Source organism: Telmatherina bonti (assembly GCF_933228915.1).
Source record: "Telmatherina bonti genome assembly, chromosome: 9".
Taxonomy (NCBI): Eukaryota; Metazoa; Chordata; class Actinopteri; order Atheriniformes; family Telmatherinidae; genus Telmatherina; species Telmatherina bonti.
In genome coordinates this window covers 34,809,988-34,829,113 of record NC_136627.1, presented here as the reverse complement: position 1 = coordinate 34,829,113, position 19,126 = coordinate 34,809,988, and the positions used below count along the sequence as shown (strand labels likewise).

Genomic DNA, 19,126 nt, shown 5'->3' with positions numbered 1-19,126 from the left:
TATGGACTGATGCCTAGAAACTGCCCCCCCCCCCCCCCCCCCCCCCCCCCCATTTGGGCCCCTTCGAGATCCAACGGATCAGTAAACAGCTGAAACTCCCAACTCCATGCAGGTCCATCCATCTTTTCACAATTTTACACCTCAAGCCAGTTTCTTCCAGTCATATCGTCCCTCCTTCCAGGCCCCCTCCTCCCTCCTGGCTTGTGGCTGGTCATCTGGCCTGCTCGGTACGGTGTCTGCTTGATGTGTGACGCCGTGGTCCTGGTTTCCAGTTCCTGGTCAATTGGGAGGGTTATGGTCTTGAAGAGTGCGCCTGGGTTCTCCGCTCCTTCATTCTGGATGCTTCTATGGGCTCATCTTGACAGGTATCAGTTGCCTGGTGGTTCCTATTGAGAGGGGGTACTGTTGTGGATTGTGTTCCTTGGTGGGTGTGTTCAGCATCCTGGTAATCAGAACGGCACCTGCACCTCATTTGACAATCAGCAACAGCAGTATTTAAGACCAGCTCGGCTTGCCATTCATCGCCAGATTGTTGATGACCCAGCAGTAACAGCTCTCGGCCTTGAGATTACTTTTCAGTCTTGTTCGCCAGTTTGCTAACCTGTTTGTGTCTCATCCTCGTCAGAAGATCCTGGTCTCCCTGCCTGCCTGTCCCCCTACCTGCTCGCCTGCCTTCCTGCCGGCCTGCCCACTTCCCTGTCTGTCAGTTTGCCCACCTGCTTGCCTGCTAATCTGCCTGTCAGTCTGTTCACTATGCTCGTTTCCTTGAGAATCATTTGGATCTGGAGAAATCAAATAAACCTTTTTGGTTTACAGTTTCTGCATTTGGATTCAGATTGTTTCTCCACCACAGAACACAGTAGCCCTCAAGGGCTAGAGCTGGTGACCCCTGTTTTACAGCACCTCCACAAAAGCATCACACCAACAAATGTTGGTGAAACTGTTCTTTTTACAGCATGTTTTACACAGAGATCACACTGTCTCGATACTGTATCCAGACCTTAGCCCCTTCCTGTCTTTACTCAAAAGCTGCTTCAGTCAAGCAACACATTTTACACATATTTGAGTTACACATTTTCAGTTGCACTCATTTTTGTTGAAAGCATTCCAGGAACTCCTCAGACAAAGACAACAGTCATCTTTTCTCTGAAGAATTACTGAAACCTCAAACTTTATTGTCTTGGCGTACAACAAAACTTGCAAGGCTGGAATTGTTTGGCAGCCCTTCTAATGTTTCCTGAACAGCTTGACTTTCACACCTCCCATTATTCTGCTGCTTCAGATGCCTAAATACACCTGATCAGCTCTTAGTATTTGCTCAGAGACGCTCACCGAGACACAGCAATGGCTTCCACGGGGATGCAGATTGTAGGTTGCGCCCTAGCCCTTTTAGGCTGGATTGGGGTGATCATTGCCTGCGCTACACCCATGTGGCGTGTCACAGCTTTCATTGGCAGCAACATAGTGACATCGCAGACCATGTGGGAGGGCATCTGGATGAGCTGCATGGTACAGAGCACTGGCCAGATGCAGTGTAAGGTCTACGACTCCATGCTGGCTTTGAGCACAGACCTCCAGGGGGCCCGAGCTCTGGTGGTGGTCTCCATCATCACGGGCATCGCAGGACTCCTCATCGGCTTCATTGGCGGAAAGTGCACTAACTTCATTTCAGGAGAGACGGCCAAAGCGAAGGCCTCGTTTGGAGCAGGTGTCGTGCTGATCATCAGCGGGATCCTCTGCCTCATTCCCATTTCCTGGACAACCAGCATTATTATCCGGGACTTCTACAACCCTCTGGTCATGGAGGCACAGAAAAGAGAGATCGGAGCCTCTCTTTACATCGGCTTTGGCGCTGCTGCACTGCTCATCTTGGGAGGGGCCCTACTGTGTACCAGCTGTCCCCCAAAGGAAGAAAACAGCCCCTCTGTGAAATACTTGAGCAAGCCTCGAGGACACAGCCAAGGAGAATCATACCGATCCTTGACACCGACAAAGACATATATCTGAGCGTTTGTCAGAGGGACAAGTAGACACTGGAGGGATTTACCGTCTAAAGGGCTGGCAGTGATCAGCTGCTGAGAAGCATAATGAAGGATGACACTCGCGCACACACACACACACACACAACCTACAAGGAAGCAAATCACTTTATTGCACTTTATCGTTATTATATAATCACACTTTGAAAGACGACATCTGCAGTCTGTACTCTCTTTTCTCTTCATAATTAAAATTTATCTCACATGATAAGTTCAAGAATTACAAACGGTGTGTTCATGGGAAAATATTTTTCTAAGGGGAATTTTAATCATTTTGATATAAACTTTTCTTACTAAATGACAATCCATAATGAAATGTCCTGTGACAGTACTTGTTTATTTGCCATAAAGAAGTGGAGCTGTGAGCATTTGAACCAAACAAGGTCAAAACCTGTTTTTCAGGTACTTACCAGATCACTTTTCATGGAACAAAAGTGGTACTAAAAGAGACTGTGTATGAATAAATACAGGATGGAATAAAAATCCTTTTTTCCTTTTAAAAACTACAAACATGTCACAAACATGAAAACTATTCTTTGTGGGATATTTTCCCCTAAAAATCCGAAGAATAAAATATTCCCTTTGCTTTGGTTAAATGACTTTCCTTGAAATGTTGATGTTAGTTCACAGTCGTGCGAGCCTGATAGACGTTCTGTTTTTGCATGTTAGCAGGCTGTAAAGCACAGCGATGGTAGTTACATTAATTAGATGTAACCTGAAACATGTGAAAAGATTACAGTGTTCATAAGACCACATTTCCTGCCTTTTTTTTGTGTCTGCACAACAGCTTTTTGCATAAAAACAGCCAAAACATGAAGACAATAAAGTAACTTTAGAGTAATACGATCAGGTCTTTCTGATATGGATGTGGAGGACACATGGAGACGTTAATTCCACCTTTATGTTTCTTTGTTTTGTTAGTTGAATACTTTAAATGTATTGCATTAAACTGTGAAAACACTCCTTGGTATAACTATAAAAGTATGCCTTGAATTCATACGGAATAGTACAAACTTACAACACATCTGTAGTAAATATTACTACTTACTAAATACATTTGTAAAACTACAATTAAAATGCACGTGACCCTGTGTTGAAATAATTGATTGTAAATAAAAGATGTATGATTAAGGATTGAAATAGAGTTTTTCATCTATAAAACAAAATATGTTGTTGCATAAAGTATTGTTTAAATGCAAACAAAACCACAAAACGTTTCAATTATCTGAACAACTATTGCTAAAACGTGCTCAGTTCAACTTTTGGGACATACTGCGACCTAGTGGAGCTCTTCTGCAAGGGTAGGAAATCTTTACATCTCTTTTATAATCATGTCTATAAGAAGCACAAAAAGATCATCTGGTCATCTAAACCGAATATTTGGAACTAGTAAACATCCTCTGATAGAGGATATCTCAATTAAAACAGGCCCAACAAACAATTGTAAAAGACCACCAAGGCCTTTAAAGCCAGATGTAAGAGCTCAAAATCTGTTCTATAACATTCGAGGAGAAATGCAAAGAGGTTGAACGGGGAGCAATGAGCTCTCACTTCATGGTTTTAGTCACAAATCTGGTATCACTTCATCTGTATGTAGATGAGTTTTTTGTTTTGTTTGTCTGTTTAGGCATAATCAGGCTGTTATAAAAACCAAAATGCTGAGTTTCTTTGCAACAGGCTCTGTGTTCCTGCAGGAAACCAGCAGATGGCAGGATTTGCTTCATCATAATGAGGACCGACTGACATCAGTGTTGATTAAACTGAGTTGAAGAAAGACCTAGGACCTCCAGGGAAAGGGACAGTGTTTATCAGAAGTATGTTGTTTTTTTTAATGACTCTTTGAATCTTGACATTAAAGGGAATTTAAACATTTTGTTATCTAAAGTACAGGATGATTTTACATGATTTAGGGACTTGACATGGAAGAACAACATCAGAATTTAACAAATGGACATGATCTTTGGACTCTGAGGTGCTACATGGGCTTCAACCTCATACTTCCATAACCAGTAAACACAGTTCATGTCCACAGTTCTAAATGGAAATCTGCCACTAGAAGAGCAACACAAGAAAAATAATATGGATATCATCCAAAACATAGTCGTATCACAATAAATGTGTCATAAATTATGAGAAAATCCTGTTTTATTTATTCCTTCATGTTTGTGGAGGAAATTTTACAAGCAACATGATGCAAACCTGCTCTGGTTTCAGGTTAGAGGGATGTCTGTACAGCTGAAATACGTCTGCAACAGCCTTCAGTCTCTTTGTTTGCATTTATGTTTAAATTACTCGAACCTCTTCATAGTCTCTCTTGCTCTCGCCGTTACTGCCCTGAAGGTGTGTGTGGAAGGTGTCAGCCTTCATTGGAGCCAACATTGTGACAGTGCATGTAGTCTAGAAGGCTTGTGGATGAACTGTGTGATACAAGTACAAGTCAGATGCAGTGCAACATCTATGATTCTCATGGCTCTACCTCTGGATCTCCAGACTGCCGGGCCGTTAGCGTTGCTGCTTTTGTTTTTATTCTGGGTGTTGATGCACCAACTTTCAAGACGCAAGAGTGGCTATTACTGCTGGAGCTATCTTCACCTCAGTTGGTATTCTTGTTTTTGCCCGTGAGGTGACTTGTCGACACCATTATCAGGCATTTCTGCAGTCCTGTCATGACCCCCAGAGGGGACAGTCGGGAGCTACATGCATAATTTTAACTGAAAAAGCTTCATTTACAGAACAATCAGAGTAAACAAATGTCTTGGAATGACTCACATGTGCCAACAGCCTCCTTCCTTATTCGTTCCCACATCAATGCTGGATTTGTTTTACAAAGCGAGGACTGAACCCGGTAATCTCACATTTTAATTTTCTCTAAATCCAACCAAGCTGAGTTTGTCTGAACCTGACCAACCCCTTAATCACAGCACTCCTCCTCACTACTGCTCTTTGCAGTCAACACATTGCTGCATGAATACACATGAGAAAAAAATTACTTAATACAAAAGGGAAAATTATCGTTGATGTGATTTGTTTTCGTCAGAATGCAAAGAATAAAACATTCACTTCACTGGTTTTTTAACGAATGAAATCCATTCTGTCTCATTGAATGTAGAATATACAGCAAGACATTAATCCCACCTTTATGTTTCTTGTTTTTGTTATTTGAGTTTCATGTTTTTTTATTTGAATACTTAAATTGTTACATAAAGTATAACCATCAAATTTATAATGAATAATACTAACACATCAGTTATAATAACTGAGTAAAGAACTCAATAGATAGATAGATAGATAGATAGATAGATAGATAGATAGATAGATAGATAGATAGATAGATAGATAGATAGATAGATGAATGGATCGGTGGGTGGATGGGTGTATGGAGTGAGGGATGTATGGATGGATAAAGGGAAGGAGGGAAGGATGGATGGATGGACGGATGGATGGATAAAGGGAAGGATGGAGGGATGGATGGATGATTGATGGATGGACGGATGGATGGATGGATAGAGGGAAGGATGGATGGCTGGATGGAAGGACGAATGGATGGATAAAGGGAAGGAGGGAAGGATGGATGAATGGATGTATGGATGGATAAAGGGAAGGAGGGAAGGATGGATGAATGGATGTATGGATGGATAAAGGGAATGAGGGAAGGATGGATGGATAGATAGATAGATGAATAAAGGGAAGGAGGGAAGGATGGATGGATAGATAGATAGATGAATAAAGGGAAGGAGGGAAGGATGGCTCGATAGATGAATGGATGGATGGATAGAGGGAAAGATGGATGGAGGGAAGGATGGCTGGATGGATGGAGGGAAAGATGGATGGAGGGAAGGATGGATGGATGGATGGATGGATAGAGGGAAGGATGGATGGCTGGATGGAAGGACGAATGGATGGATAAAGGGAAGGAGGGAAGAATGGATGGATGGATGGAGGGAATGAGGGAAGGATGGATGGATAGATAGATGGATGGATAAAGGGAAGGATGGCTGGATAGATGAATGGATGGATGGATAGAGGGAAAGATGGATGGAGGGAAGGATGGATGGAGAGATGTATGGATGGATAAAGGGAAGGAGGGAAGGATGGCTGGATGGATGGATAAAGGGAAGGATGGAAGGATGGCTGGATGGATGGATGGAGAGATGTATGGATGGATGGATAGAGGGAAAGATGGATGGAGGGAAGGATGGATGGAGGGATGGATGGATGGATGGATGGATGGAAGGATAGATGGGTCCTATCGAACAGTCCCCACCAGGATAATGTGATGACACATCACATGACTAAATGTACACTTTGTGTTCTTGTCAATCTGGTGTTTTTCGCAGGGTGTGAGAATCTGCCGCGTCTTCCATGGCTCTGCAGGAGCTGGGTATTAGTCTCTCCATGACGGGCGTTGCTGGAACCATGCTGATCTGCGGTCTGCCCATGTGGAAGGTCACAGCATTCATCGGCACCCACCTGGTGGTCATGCAAGTGTTCTGGGAAGGTCTGTGGATGACCTGCGTTAGCGAGTATACCGGTCAGATGCAGTGTAAACTCTACGATGCCCTGCTGGACTTGTCTCCAGACCTCCAGGCAGCCCGTGGCCTCACTTGCATCAGTCTTGTGTTGGGATGCCTGGGATTTCTCATCTTCCTGCTGGGAGCACGTTGCACCAACTGCTTGAGCCACCCTCAGATCAAGGCCAGGGTGGTGCTCAGTGCTGGGGCCATTTTCTGCCTGGCAGCCCTCACCACTATAGTTGCTGTTTCTTGGACAGCCAACAGCATCATTACTGCTTTTCACAACCCTCGAGTCCCAGAAGTGCTGAAGAGAGAGCTTGGAGCAGCGATTTACATTGGCTTTGTGGCATCTGGGCTGCTTTTCTGCGGAGGCGTCATTTTGTGCATAAACTGCCCACCACAGAGGGCCAGATTCCCATCGAGTGGATACGTTATGGCCAAGACACCCACCCGCAGCAGCTACGCCATCAAGAACTATGTATGATATCAAGACTAGAAACACATAAGATCAAGGACACATAAGGACAACATCATTCATAAGAAAAGAATTCAGATCATGTTATGTTTCAGACTCGTTTTTGAATAGATCACATGTATGTTTTATTATTTCTTACATATCTACAGTATTTCCAACCTTTTCTTTGTATTCCTAGCACTTTTAGGAGCAATGAAGCCTGAAATGATCTTGAGAATAAAACTTCAACCTTTCAAACAAATTGGGTGGATTTATTTCCTCAAATAGTCTCATTGTTTTCCTTTAAACTATCGCTCCACAGGAGGGAAATGGGACAAGTATGTCCAAACTCGAAGCACGTTTCCTTTAACTTGCTGAGGGCTCTCTCACCTGCTTTTGTTCCTACAGATATCCATCTGCAAAGCTCTCAGTGCCTGGAGACTGAAGGAAGCAATAGTTAAACAGTCAGACAATAATTCCTCAGATGAGAAGCCGTCTGCAGAGGTGAAAGCCGACCGGTTAAATGTTTGTTTAGACAAGAAGGAAAAGGCCTCATTAGAGGTCACCAGTAAAATGAAGAAACAAAACTAAAGTTGAGAAGGTTGAGGAGGAAATGTCTAGTTCTGGACGGCAGGTCTGAGATGTTTCCTGCTTCATCCTGCCTGGGTCATCAGCAGGTTTGGGGGCAGCATTGCTGGAGATGGGAAATATCTAAAACCTGCAGGATAGCAGGCTCGAAGACCGGAGCTGAGCATTCTCACGTCCTTTACCGCAGCAGTGTCCAGCTCCGATCCTCCAACAGAGCTGACTCAAATGAATGACTCATTGTGCAGAAAGGTTGTTGGATCCATTTAATTTAAGCCCGGTGCGTTGGAGCATGGGAACATTGAAAACCTGCCTGATTGTGACTCTCCAGGACCGACTTTGGACACCCCTGCTCTATGGAGCTACATTTCTGTCATGAATTACTGTGAGGACCCAGAAGTTCAGCCACACCAGGAGCTGTAAACAACCAGTTTATTGGTGAATAAGGAATGTGAGATGAGACTGAGCAGAGGATCAATCCAGGTGATTGATCAGCTATTGGACTCCAGGCTCCAGAGACAGGGTCAGGATGAAGGCAGGAGGCAAAGATTATGGCAAAGTACTTATCCAGGACGAAAGACAAGGCTCAGGGATCCAAAGACAAAGCAAGGGTCTGGGACCAGAAAATCCAAGAAAGTAGAGGGACGTGAAGCAGTAGGTCGGCAACTGGAGACAATCCGTAGACAACTGGAACGCAACTAGACATGAATCTGCTGATAATCTGGCAGAGGGGAAGAGACTGGAGAGAGTTTAAGTCGGTTGTGAGACATGAAAACATTGTGTCGTTCTCACTCATATGTAAGTCGCTTTGGATAAAAGCGTCTGCTAAATGACTGCAGAATAGAACAGAACAGAATAGAATAGAATAGAATAGAATAGAAAACCAGGTGAACTGAATGAAACTGATGGGAACAGCAGAGGCAGTTAGGAAGCTACGGGTGGATAGAGTTTCCACTGATGGTCATGATTCAGGATCCAGCAGATCAGGGAAGAAAAACATGACAATCTCTAATTGTTCACATACTTTCAACACATTGCCTCCATGCAGACGAATAATGATGATAATGAGGTGGATTTATATGTCGCTACTTGTGATGTCAGCACTGGAGGAAAGGAGGGTAAAGTGTTTAAGGCAGACGACAAGGGGTGTGGCATTCAAACCACCAACCTTCCAGTCATGTCCAACCTGCTCTCCCACCTGAGCTACCGCTTCCCCTTTCTGCCCCACGCTGCAGAATGCCGTAACAAGACATGCACCTGCAGGGCACCACTCCAGAGTCAAGTCAGGGTGTATTTAGACTCATCCAGGCAAAGTAAACATGGTGGACGGCGTGATTTAGTGCAGCAGCAGCTTGTCACCCAGATGTAACAACTTCTGGGTCACGTTGAGTCAATAACACAACATTTTACTGAAACACTTTTATTACTTCCCAGTTGGGTTTAAGCAGCAACATTACTATCTGGTCTCAGAAACCAAAACTGGTCGAGATAAATAGGATAATGACTTGATTACTGAGGTGATGCTCAGTCCTGATTTGTCCTCAGATGTCACCAAATTTTTCCCTTAATTCAGTTAAATGAACCTTTGAGGACAGAGAAAGCTGTAGCCACTGTCAGGAGACTCTGAATGGTCATGTATTTGGGATTTTCTTACACTTTAAGAACTTGTTTTTGTTGAGAATAGTTTACCAAGTGATTAGAAATCATTTAAGATGCACCTGAAACACAGTGTGGAAAACTCTCAGGTTTCAAATGCCTGCAGTTTCTCTGAACAAATCTCTAAATCTCTGCAAAATCCTCTCACAGATGAACCCAGCACGTACAGTCTATATTTCTAACCCTGTAGCCGAGGGGTGGGCAACTCCCCGTAGTCCTGCAAGTGTCGAGCGGATCCCTGCTGCAACACACCTGACTCAAATCAGCGAGGAATTAGCAGACTTGTGCAGTTTGATGTTAAGTCTGCTAATGAAGTCTGATGCATGTCAGGTGTGTTGCAGCAGGGAAACTCCCAACACTTGCAGGAACAGAGTGTCCCAACACTCCTGTACCTGAATCTACGATTCGTCCTGTGAAAAAAGTGTTTTAATCACATTTTAGTTGCTTTTTAAAAGTAAAATTTGAAAGCTTGCCTGGTTGTGAATATTTTTGCATTTTCCAAATAAACTAAGGGTTAACTGGGTCATTCTGTAGTCAGTAGCTTGACTGATGAGTCATGTACTCTCCAGCTGGAAAGAACATACCAACACCAGTAAGAACTTGTTGATGAAACGAGATCCCAGTAATCATGTTCTGGTGTGTTTGATTAGCTTAGAAGCAACTTTGTAAACTTACTTTGAGACACTTTAAATGACATTTGCTGTTGGACATTTCAGGCCGAGCAGCTGAGATGTTGGAGCACAGGCAGATCTTTGTTCTTTCCTGCGTGAGGAAACTGAGAGAGAAAGATTGTTTTGAAACCATGGCAGAGCAAACAGGGAATTCCCTCCACCCAGCAGCAGACACACCAGTGCCTCCTTCACAATAAAACCAGAAAACTGGTTTCCCCTCTCTGAACACACATGCAAAGCAGACGCACACGCAAAGCCCTTCTGCCTCAGTCATGCATGCGCAAACTGTGAAATAACACCCCACCCCACTGCGCTCTCCTGCCAGCTGTGTGTGCTTCGCTGGGCCTGCAGCGCAGAGGAGGACGGGAGCGGCCGGAGTCATGGAGAGGCAGCTGGAGCTTGCTGCCTTCGGTGTGGGCCTGCTGGGATGGCTGTGCTCCATCCTGACACGCTGCCTGGCCCTGTGGAAAGTAAGCGGCACCCTGGACAACTCCACGGCTACTCTGCCTGCCTACTGGGATGGGGTGTGGCTAGAGTGGGATCACTGGGACCTGGCCCATGATGGCAGCCTGCACTGCTCCTTCTACCAGTCTCTTTTGTCTCTTTCTGGGAGTTTCCGGACATGGAGAGCGCTCATCATGGCGGCCATCGGAGCTGGGGCCTTTGCAGCGGTGATTGGAGCGCTGGGGCTGCTGCTGGTCCCCAGGCGGGGACAGATCAAGGTGTTTTCTGGTTGTGTCTTTGTTGTGTCAGGAATCCTGATGCTGGTTCCCATAGCCTGGACGTGCCATCACACCAGTCAGCCACTGGAGGGCGCTGTGCTGCTGAGGAGAGACTGGGGGCCTGCCCTGTATCTTGGATGGATCTCCTTTGCGTTGATGCTGGCTGGGGGGGCATTTCTGACCACCAGATGCCCCAGAGCTGAGAGGCAAGCGGAGCAGCCTGAAAGCAGCAGGTACCCACATTTAGAGGAGGATGCTAGTCACCCGCTGAGCAGGATCAACAGGACGGCGTTCACACACAGCCAGTACGAACGCAGGTCTGAGGCCACCTGAGGGGACTGACACAAAGGTTTTAACTGAGGAGATTAAACTGGAAAGTGGGATTTCATAAACATGAATGTTGGTTTTCTGTGTTGCTTCATTTTCAACAAACTGAAATGTTTCATCTAATCGTTTTAAAGATCCATCCTCGTCTCCTAAATCCCACTTCCACTCCTTCTGATGCAACATCATCTCTCCCACAGAGGATTTAAAAACTTCTTTGTCTCTGCTTGATCCCTGAATTCCTCTCAGGAAAGTGGTGTTGGCGTGCCACCCCTAAGCCAGAAGGCAGTTTCAGTCCAGACTCTCCTCAGAGATGCTCCTTCAAGCTCGTTTCTTTAAGAAAGAATTAAAAAAGCCTGAACTGAACTGCTTCCCCCTCTGAACCTGTTATTTCAGCCTATTTGGCAGCGAGTCCATGAGCCAGACTTTCCTGAAGCTTCAGCGTTGCTTTGGATGAAGGAATCTGCTTCATGACATTAATCCTGAAAAGTAAAATTCTTCTTTTACAACTGATTTGGTTCCTCTGAGATCCATCAGCTCAGCTTGCTCCAAATCCAGACACTGTGACATGCACGAGGAGGAATCTGGTATTTCTGAGACTTTTAGTCAGAAGTCCAGAGTTCAGTTAAACTAAGCAGGTAAACTCATCGTTGTGGAAACAAACATGTTATTTTAAGCATCTGAACGGTTCTGCATCCTGTGGAGTGAGGAAAGAAAACTCTTTCATTATTTTAAATGAACTTAAATCATCCAATAATGAAGTTTTAACTAACTGTACTTGTAAAGACACGAGCTGTAAATTTATTTCAGTTTATTTATTTAAAACAAGTCATATAAATTGACATTTTCATGTAGAATTATGGCTAATTTCCATCTGTGGTCCCAGCAGGTACATGGCCTTAAAGCAGCAACACGCGATGACATCATACATAAAACAATAATGTATAATTACAGCAAAATGTTGCATAATTAAAAAGGCTCTAAATAAAATGTTTCTCTAATGGCAACAAATCTGAATAAAAATGACTTTATTTGATACTGAAGTTTACTTTCTTATATATATATATATATATATATATATATATATATATATATATATATATATATTGGGTCGGGTCAAGGAAAGAGACAGAGAAGAAAAAACACACTTTGACTGCTTTCATTCATTTATTAATTAATTTGTTCCAACTTCATTCTGAATTTTTTAGCTTTTTAAAAGCAAAAAAATCTGCTTGATGTGTCGTTTTAACTTTTATCTGCAGTTTAAGTTGTAATTTATTACAAATAAAAACCTTTACAAGCTTCAATCAGATGAGGGTGTGTTCCACCTTTTTTATTTTGCATACAGATGGACTAAATATGACATTTCTACTTTTTTGTACTTTTTCCATCAGGAATTGGACAGAAATGTAAATATAGATTCCTTAGGTTGAAAGTTTTCATGTTTTCTGTTAGATTATAATTCATGCAAACCTCCACTGTCCATAAATCTCATTGGTTACACAGCAAAAAAAATAAAAACCTTTTCATTATCAATAACTTTATTATTAATATGCATAACTGGGTTGAAGGAGATCTGGAAGCTGGGAGAGAAAGAAAATCAACGTACAAAAAAGAAAAATTAAATAATAAAAGGTCAAAACTATTTATTGATTGTTACGTTTCGGTATAAAAGCTGAAACTTGCACATTCCTCTCAGGTTGCAAATCAAACCTTTAAACGTGGCTGCTTATAATGAAGAGTGGAGGTGAATCGCATCATAAACCTTTATTTGAGTTTGTAGGTTGTGTGTGTCCCAGTGAAGTGTGTTAGTGTAGATAAGGCGCCGCGCCTGGACCGGCTGGGTTACTATAGTTTCTCATCCCCCTCCTCCACATCCTTTAAGCTGAGAACCTCCAGAGTTCCGCGGCCTTTGGTCTCGCAGCGGATCAGCTCGTCGATCTCTCTGAAGCAGCCGGGGTCCACCAGACACACCTGAGGGATAAGAAGGAGGACGGTGGGAAAGCAGAAGCAGGACTTTACACAGTTAAAGCAAAGCATTGAGCTGAACTACAGGGATCCAGAGTCCGTCCTGCAGATGTGAGTCATATCCACACACTCACCATCTCCAGCTCCTCGTCAAACTCTTCATTCTCCACAACCTGCAGGAGTGGTTTCAGCTTCTCCTTCAGCCTCTTGGCCTCCTTGGCGGGCAGCACCAAGCGCAGCCTCATGTGGGCCCTCTGGATCTCCATGGTCTCCTTCAGCTGCCGGATCACCTCCAGAGCCTGCGAGCGACGAGACACCCTGGTTACCAAACTGGATCTGGACTCGAGACTAAAGTTGTCTGTTAAAATTCTTGATGTTCATAACTCCGGGTGATTCATGTGTTTGTTTTCCACGAGGAGAACCACAACTGCTAGTTACTACTCCCCTCTCTTATGGAATAAGCTCCCAGTTAGTGTTAGGGAAGCAGACACCCTCCCCACCTTTAAGACTAGGCTGAAGACTTATCTTTTTGATAAGTCCTATAGCTAGGGATGGTTAGCATCCCTTAGTTATGCTGCTATAGGTTTAGACTGCTGAGGGACATTTCCTGATACACTGAGATTCCTGATACATGTCTCCTGTCTCAGCAGGTCTCCCTGGCCGGGAGTAGCAGTTCCTGTTGTCTGTTGTCTTTCTGTCCTCTTCCCCCCACACAGCAGAGGCAGATGGCTGCCTGTCCTGAGCCGGGTTCTGCCGGAGGTTTCCTTCCTGTTAAAAGGGAGTTTTTTCCTTCCCACTGTTGCCAGTGTGCTTGCTCAGGATGGGAGATTGAGTTGAACTCAACTCATTCTGTTGGTTTCCTTATATAGGCTGTTATGAATTGGCTTTCATTATGTTTTCTTCTCTGTCTGTAAAGCGTCTTGAGATGGCATTGCCGTGATTTGATGCTATATAAATAAAGTTGAATTGAATTGAATACTGAGCTTTATGTATTTATTACATTATTATTAATGTTTATTTAACACATTTTGAGCTTCCTAATTTCTCTCTTAACCTCCCATGATCCTGACAATGGAACGCTTTATGTTTAGTTTGAAATTAGTGTTATGAGAAGCTTAAAAAACAAGCTGTAAAACTGTCTTCACGCCTGATGAGAAATGTTGATGTTAAACCTCTTATCAGGAGATATTTTGTGCTTTTAGGTGTGTAATAATGCAGGATCCAGTCAGGTTGGTCTCTACTCCTGTTTCCAGACAGGTTGAAATGCCTTTCCTCACATTTCCAGTCTACACAAGTTGTTGATGTGAAAACTCGGGTGTGTGACTGCTTACCTGCTGCTTGGTGCTCTTGGTGGTCTTGACAGAGTAGTGGATGTCCTTCATCGCCCGCTCGATGAGGCTGACTGTGTACGGCCTCTTGGTGCTGGGGTTGACACACTTTTCTGACACAATGGTAGCGATGTCTCTGAACATGGTCTCCAGCTGAACCTGCCTCTCCTTGTCTGACACCTGCAGCTCCCCTTTAGCCAGGATCTGGAAAAACAAGCAGGAAGTTTGAGATAATACACTTTACACTGAAAGCAGAAGCACGACGTTACTTTACCTGTTTGCATATTTCTGTCTGATCATCTGTCCCAAAAGCTTTAGTCAAATCTTCCCTCTTGGCCGTCTGACCTTTGGACACATTAACAAAAACAGAATGTGTCTGCAGAACCTCGTCCAGGTCTTTCTCTCTGGAAGAAAACAGACCATTGCTCACACAAATCAGTCGCTTTAACCTCTAACAGACAAGCTGATATCAATGCTGTTTGTTAATCTGAATATTGTCAAAGTTAATATAACTCACGCTCCTGATCTCCAGCTCATAACTTTGTTTTTATAACAAGCGATTTCAAACCGCTTCCCTCCTTTCTTCATCCGCACCACCGCCACATTCGTCAGCCGGATTTGATTCGTTGGTGTAAATATAGACATCTTTGTATCTTATAAATCCACAAATGTGTATCAAAAGTGTTTTTCGAAAGAAAATAATTCTGTCATCAGCGGCGTTGTCAGAATATCTCCAAACGTGTTTTCCATTAGTGTCCCCCCTGAAACATCAAACATCGAGTAGTTCCGTATAGTTTCAGGTTACGTCATTGTCGATATTTAATCCACATAAATTATTTAAAAGCTTTATAAAATGAAGAAATATTGACCTTATAAAAACATATGACTTATACTTATTGCTAATTTTGTTATATTAAATCTTTAGCACAATCTTATCGGAGTAAAGAAGAAAATGCTAGCCAAATACCCTGCTATCACCAGACAACGATCAAATTTATATAAATGAAACGTCCTTCATATTAACAATTACAATAGTTCACTGCTAGTTATAATCACTGCTTCCCTTTTAATGGATGTAAGGGAATATATAACTTTTTTTTATAGGGAAAGTCGGAAGTTTTAGCATGTTATGTACTCCAACTTGACGAAGATTGTGCTGCAGTTCTCAACATCACCACAGGAGGGCAAGCAAAGGAGATCTCAGCTCAATGCATTTGTAGAAGCCAGAAGCTTAAATCGTCAATTCTTGTGCAAGACCTCGCTGTCAAATGCGATGCCAACAATGTAATCAAAATTACAAGATAATACAAGAAGATATACATTTTAGCTGTTTCCTGTTTTGCAAATTTTCACTATATTCATGGTATTTTTCCGAATTTACTCATGCAGTGCTCTTAATGTCCACATGGGGGCAGCAAAGAAAGAAAGCTCATGACTGGAGGTCAATTTTTCGTGAGGTTTGTCGCAAACTTTATTGTGAAAGATTTTGTAGGAAGTCTTGGCGTACAAATGACTCTGACTTGATCAACATAAATGCTGCACTGTTAAAAAAAAAAAAAAAACCACCAGAGGGAAGCAAAATCACACAAAGTTCCGGATAATCTTACAAATATAGAATTTTATTATTCATCTTCCTTTTGATTTTTCTATCATTCACACATGAAACATTTTTGTTTCTTTAAAAAAAAAAAAAAAAAAATTTACTTGTTATCTAGATCTTCTCTAAGCTATGTTCAGACAGAATTTCATTTTGTGAAAAGGTTCAATTGTGAATGGACTTGTTTGTTTCCACATAAATTAATTTCATGGGTTCCGAAGAAAATATCTCGAAAGACACTTAAGAAGAGGTGTGATTTACAAAGAGCTGATATCATATTTTATTGAATGTGAATTAGTAATTTACTTTGTATTCTTTATATGTATATATGTATTATCACAATAAAATCTAATAAACAAAACAAAAAAAAAGTTCTGGGTAATCCTTGAAAAGTATAATAATAACTACTGGATCATAAAAATGAACTAAAACATAAAGATATATATCAAATTTACTGAGCTGTTTCTCATTCTCTATTTGTTCTACTTTTTGAATATATTCATCACAAATGAATTTGTGTCAATGCCCAAAAGGGGACAGTAAAGAAAAACAATGTTTCCATGAAAATCAAAGCACACTGAATCTCAAATATAATGTCCTATAAAACAAGTGTAACTCATGAATAATATTCATATTTATTAATAACACTTTTTGGTTTTGCTTGTACCTCAAAATTCAGGAACAATAATCATGACACTCTGGCAACATTCATTCATTCATTCATTTTCCCAACAGCTTAATCCAATTCAGTGTTGCGGGGAAGCTGGAGCCTATCCCAGCAGTCTTTTGGGCCACAGGCAGGGTACATCCCGGACAGCTCAGCAGTCCATTGCAGGGCCACACAGAGACAAACAATCACTGACGCTCACACTCACTCCTATGGGCAATTTAGAGTACCCAATTAACCTAACATATATGTCTTTGGATCAAGGCCGGATTATCCAATGGGCATTATGGGCATGGGCCCAGGGGCCCACACCCAATTGGGGCCCATGAGACTAGTGAAGCCCATAGACCATACACCAGCAGTTTGGACATGAGACAAATGTACATAAAAGCTAGATAGTTACACCACAGTATCTAATATATTGCTGTTGGTACCACTGGCTGAGAGATGTTAGATATAGTCGTTTCACAATGTATAGTTCACAATTTTTTTACAATGTTGTGCTGGGCAAGGCGGGGCCCTGGAACACTCTGGGTCCAGGGGCCTGTGAACTTTTAATTCAATTTGGACACTAAATCTGATCAATTATTTATTTTTAATACGCACTTGTGAGAGGTGGAAGAGTGAGTGTTTTTATTGAGTCGCCGGACATTTTGAATTTCCCTTTTAGGGATGAATAAAGTCCTATCTATCTATCTATCTATCTATCTATCTATCTATCTATCTATCTATCTATCTATCTATCTATCTATCTATCTATCTATCTATCTATCTATCTATCTATCTATCTATCCATCCATCCATCCATCCATCCATCCATCCATCCATCCATCTATCTATCTATCTATCTATCTATCTATAGCAACAATGAAAAGAGAATGAAGATGTAGTAACGCAGTCTATCCACATGAGGGCGGTATATGAATATGAACTCGCAGCGAGGAACGTTAAGAGAGACATAAACAGAAGGGTACTACTTCCTGTTGTTATTTAAAATGACCTAAAATACCTCATAAACGTTTTCTTGGAGAAAATTCACACTGGAAACAAAATTTAGTCGCAATTTGAGTGCGAAAAGAACAATTCCCCTTAGTCATTGCTTACTTTTGCAACAAAACTGCTTCAAGTCGTTCTAAGTTTGCGCTCGCTGACCATACAGAACTACATATCCCAGCATGCCCATCGGTCAACCAACATGGACGCGTACTCTGACACTAGCTGCTGATGAGTTTTGTTTGACTCTTGTTTTCTTTACCATTTGTCAAAATGCCAAATCTTTGCATAATTATTTTTATTTTCATCGGTTACGTGTCTGCCTTGGACACTAAAGGTATGTTTGTTCAAAGCGTTTAGTGAACAGAAGACCAACTTGACGTCATGTTTAGCAGAGACTTAGCCACCATGTGTTTCTCTTAATCACTCTAAATGTCTTTAAGTTGCTGCAGGTTAATAAATGTACTGATGAAACCTCCTTGATTAACTCCATCATGCTGATTTGGGCTCTTCCCTGAAAGAACTATTGTTTTTCACTTTGCTGGTCTGCTGCTCAGAGCTCTGCTTGGTGTGTTTTCTCCTCAGTCTCTCAGGATGCCCACAGTCCCAGGGAGAACTATATCATGTTGGTTTGGCACAACAGGTCGTACTTCTATTCTGCTGCTGCGCTTGTGTTCGGCATCTGGCTTTCACTAAAAGTGGCATTAAAAAAGGTGAGATTAGATGCTCATTCTTCGACCTTATGTCTGTGTAATTGTTGACTGTATTGATGTTTTTCAGAAGCTTCTTCCAATTCAATTTAGCTTTATTTATCTATTTATTTATTTAGCATCACATCAAGGCAATGCCATCTCAAGACGCTTTACAGACAGGAAAAAGAAAACATAAAGCATAACAAAAGCATGAACCAGTTTTTCCTGCATCACTATATTACGTAAATGACAGAAGGCTGTTTTAGTAACCTGCTTAATATGTGGGCCAAATGACAGGTCAGAGTCAAATATAACTCCAAGGTTTCTCACTGTTGCACTGAAGCTAAAGTAATGCCATCCAGGTTCATTACAAAACAGGATAATTTAGCTCTGAGTTTTTCAGATCCAAAAGGGAATTACTTTAGTCTTGTCTGAGTTTAAGACAAGAAAATTAGTAGACATCCAAGTCTTTATGTCTATGAGACAATTTTGTAGCTGTCGGGCTGATTTGTTTCATCTGGTTTAAAGGATAAGTATATCTGAGTATCATCTGCATAACAATGAAAGTTTATTCCATGTTGTCTTATAATTTTTCCTAAAGTGAGCATATATAGTTTGAAGAGTATTGGTCCAAGTACAGAACCTTGAGGAACTCCATGACTTACTGTAGTTTGTGAGGAGGATTCAGTTAAATTCAATTCAAATTTATTTATAAAGTGTCAAATCACGGCAATGCCATCTAAAGATGCTTTACAGTCAGGAAAGAGAAAACATAATGAAAGCCGATTCATAATAACCTATATAAGGAAACCAACAGATTGAGTTGGAGGCTCCAACTGACCTGCTGAGACAGGAGACATACATGTTAATAACGCAACACTGTTATTGGGAGGGGGGAGGGGGGGACTAGTTTTTA

General features: G+C 42.0%; 4 protein-coding genes across 5 annotated transcripts in view; 3 read left to right on the top strand and 1 right to left on the bottom strand.

Annotated features, from left to right (window-relative positions):
• Positions 1–1,344: 1,344 nt before the first annotated feature.
• LOC306760953 (claudin-4-like) lies at positions 1,345–7,037 on the top strand (the record flags this gene model as incomplete). Its single annotated transcript, XM_079247011.1, has 2 exons — positions 1,345–1,435; positions 6,385–7,037. The coding sequence occupies 2 exons, from the start codon at positions 1,345–1,347 to the stop codon at positions 7,035–7,037; spliced, it is 744 nt and encodes a 247-aa protein (XP_079103137.1).
• A 3,262-nt stretch (positions 7,038–10,299) lies between these two features.
• LOC306760954 (claudin-4-like) lies at positions 10,300–11,842 on the top strand (the record flags this gene model as incomplete). Its single annotated transcript, XM_079247012.1, has 1 exon — positions 10,300–11,842. One exon carries the CDS (start codon positions 10,300–10,302, stop codon positions 10,972–10,974), a length of 675 nt encoding a protein of 224 aa, XP_079103138.1. The 3' UTR covers positions 10,975–11,842.
• A 282-nt stretch (positions 11,843–12,124) lies between these two features.
• Positions 12,125–15,010, bottom strand: sbds (SBDS ribosome maturation factor). The gene is made up of 5 exons (XM_079247010.1): positions 14,779–15,010; positions 14,536–14,665; positions 14,265–14,465; positions 13,068–13,232; positions 12,125–12,939 (listed from the first exon to the last, which is right to left on the bottom strand). The coding sequence occupies exons 1-5, from the start codon at positions 14,904–14,906 to the stop codon at positions 12,814–12,816; spliced, it is 750 nt and encodes a 249-aa protein (XP_079103136.1). The 5' UTR covers positions 14,907–15,010; the 3' UTR covers positions 12,125–12,813.
• A 2,730-nt stretch (positions 15,011–17,740) lies between these two features.
• tyw1 (tRNA-yW synthesizing protein 1 homolog) overlaps positions 17,741–19,126 on the top strand; it is a 65,656-nt gene continuing 64,270 nt past the window's right edge. For both annotated transcript variants that reach the window (XM_079246583.1, XM_079246584.1), the window contains exons 1-2: positions 17,741–17,855; positions 18,104–18,231. In XM_079246583.1, the coding sequence (XP_079102709.1) occupies positions 17,792–17,855; positions 18,104–18,231 (192 nt within the window). In that variant the 5' untranslated portion in view covers positions 17,741–17,791. The remainder of the gene's footprint in view (positions 17,856–18,103; positions 18,232–19,126) is intronic.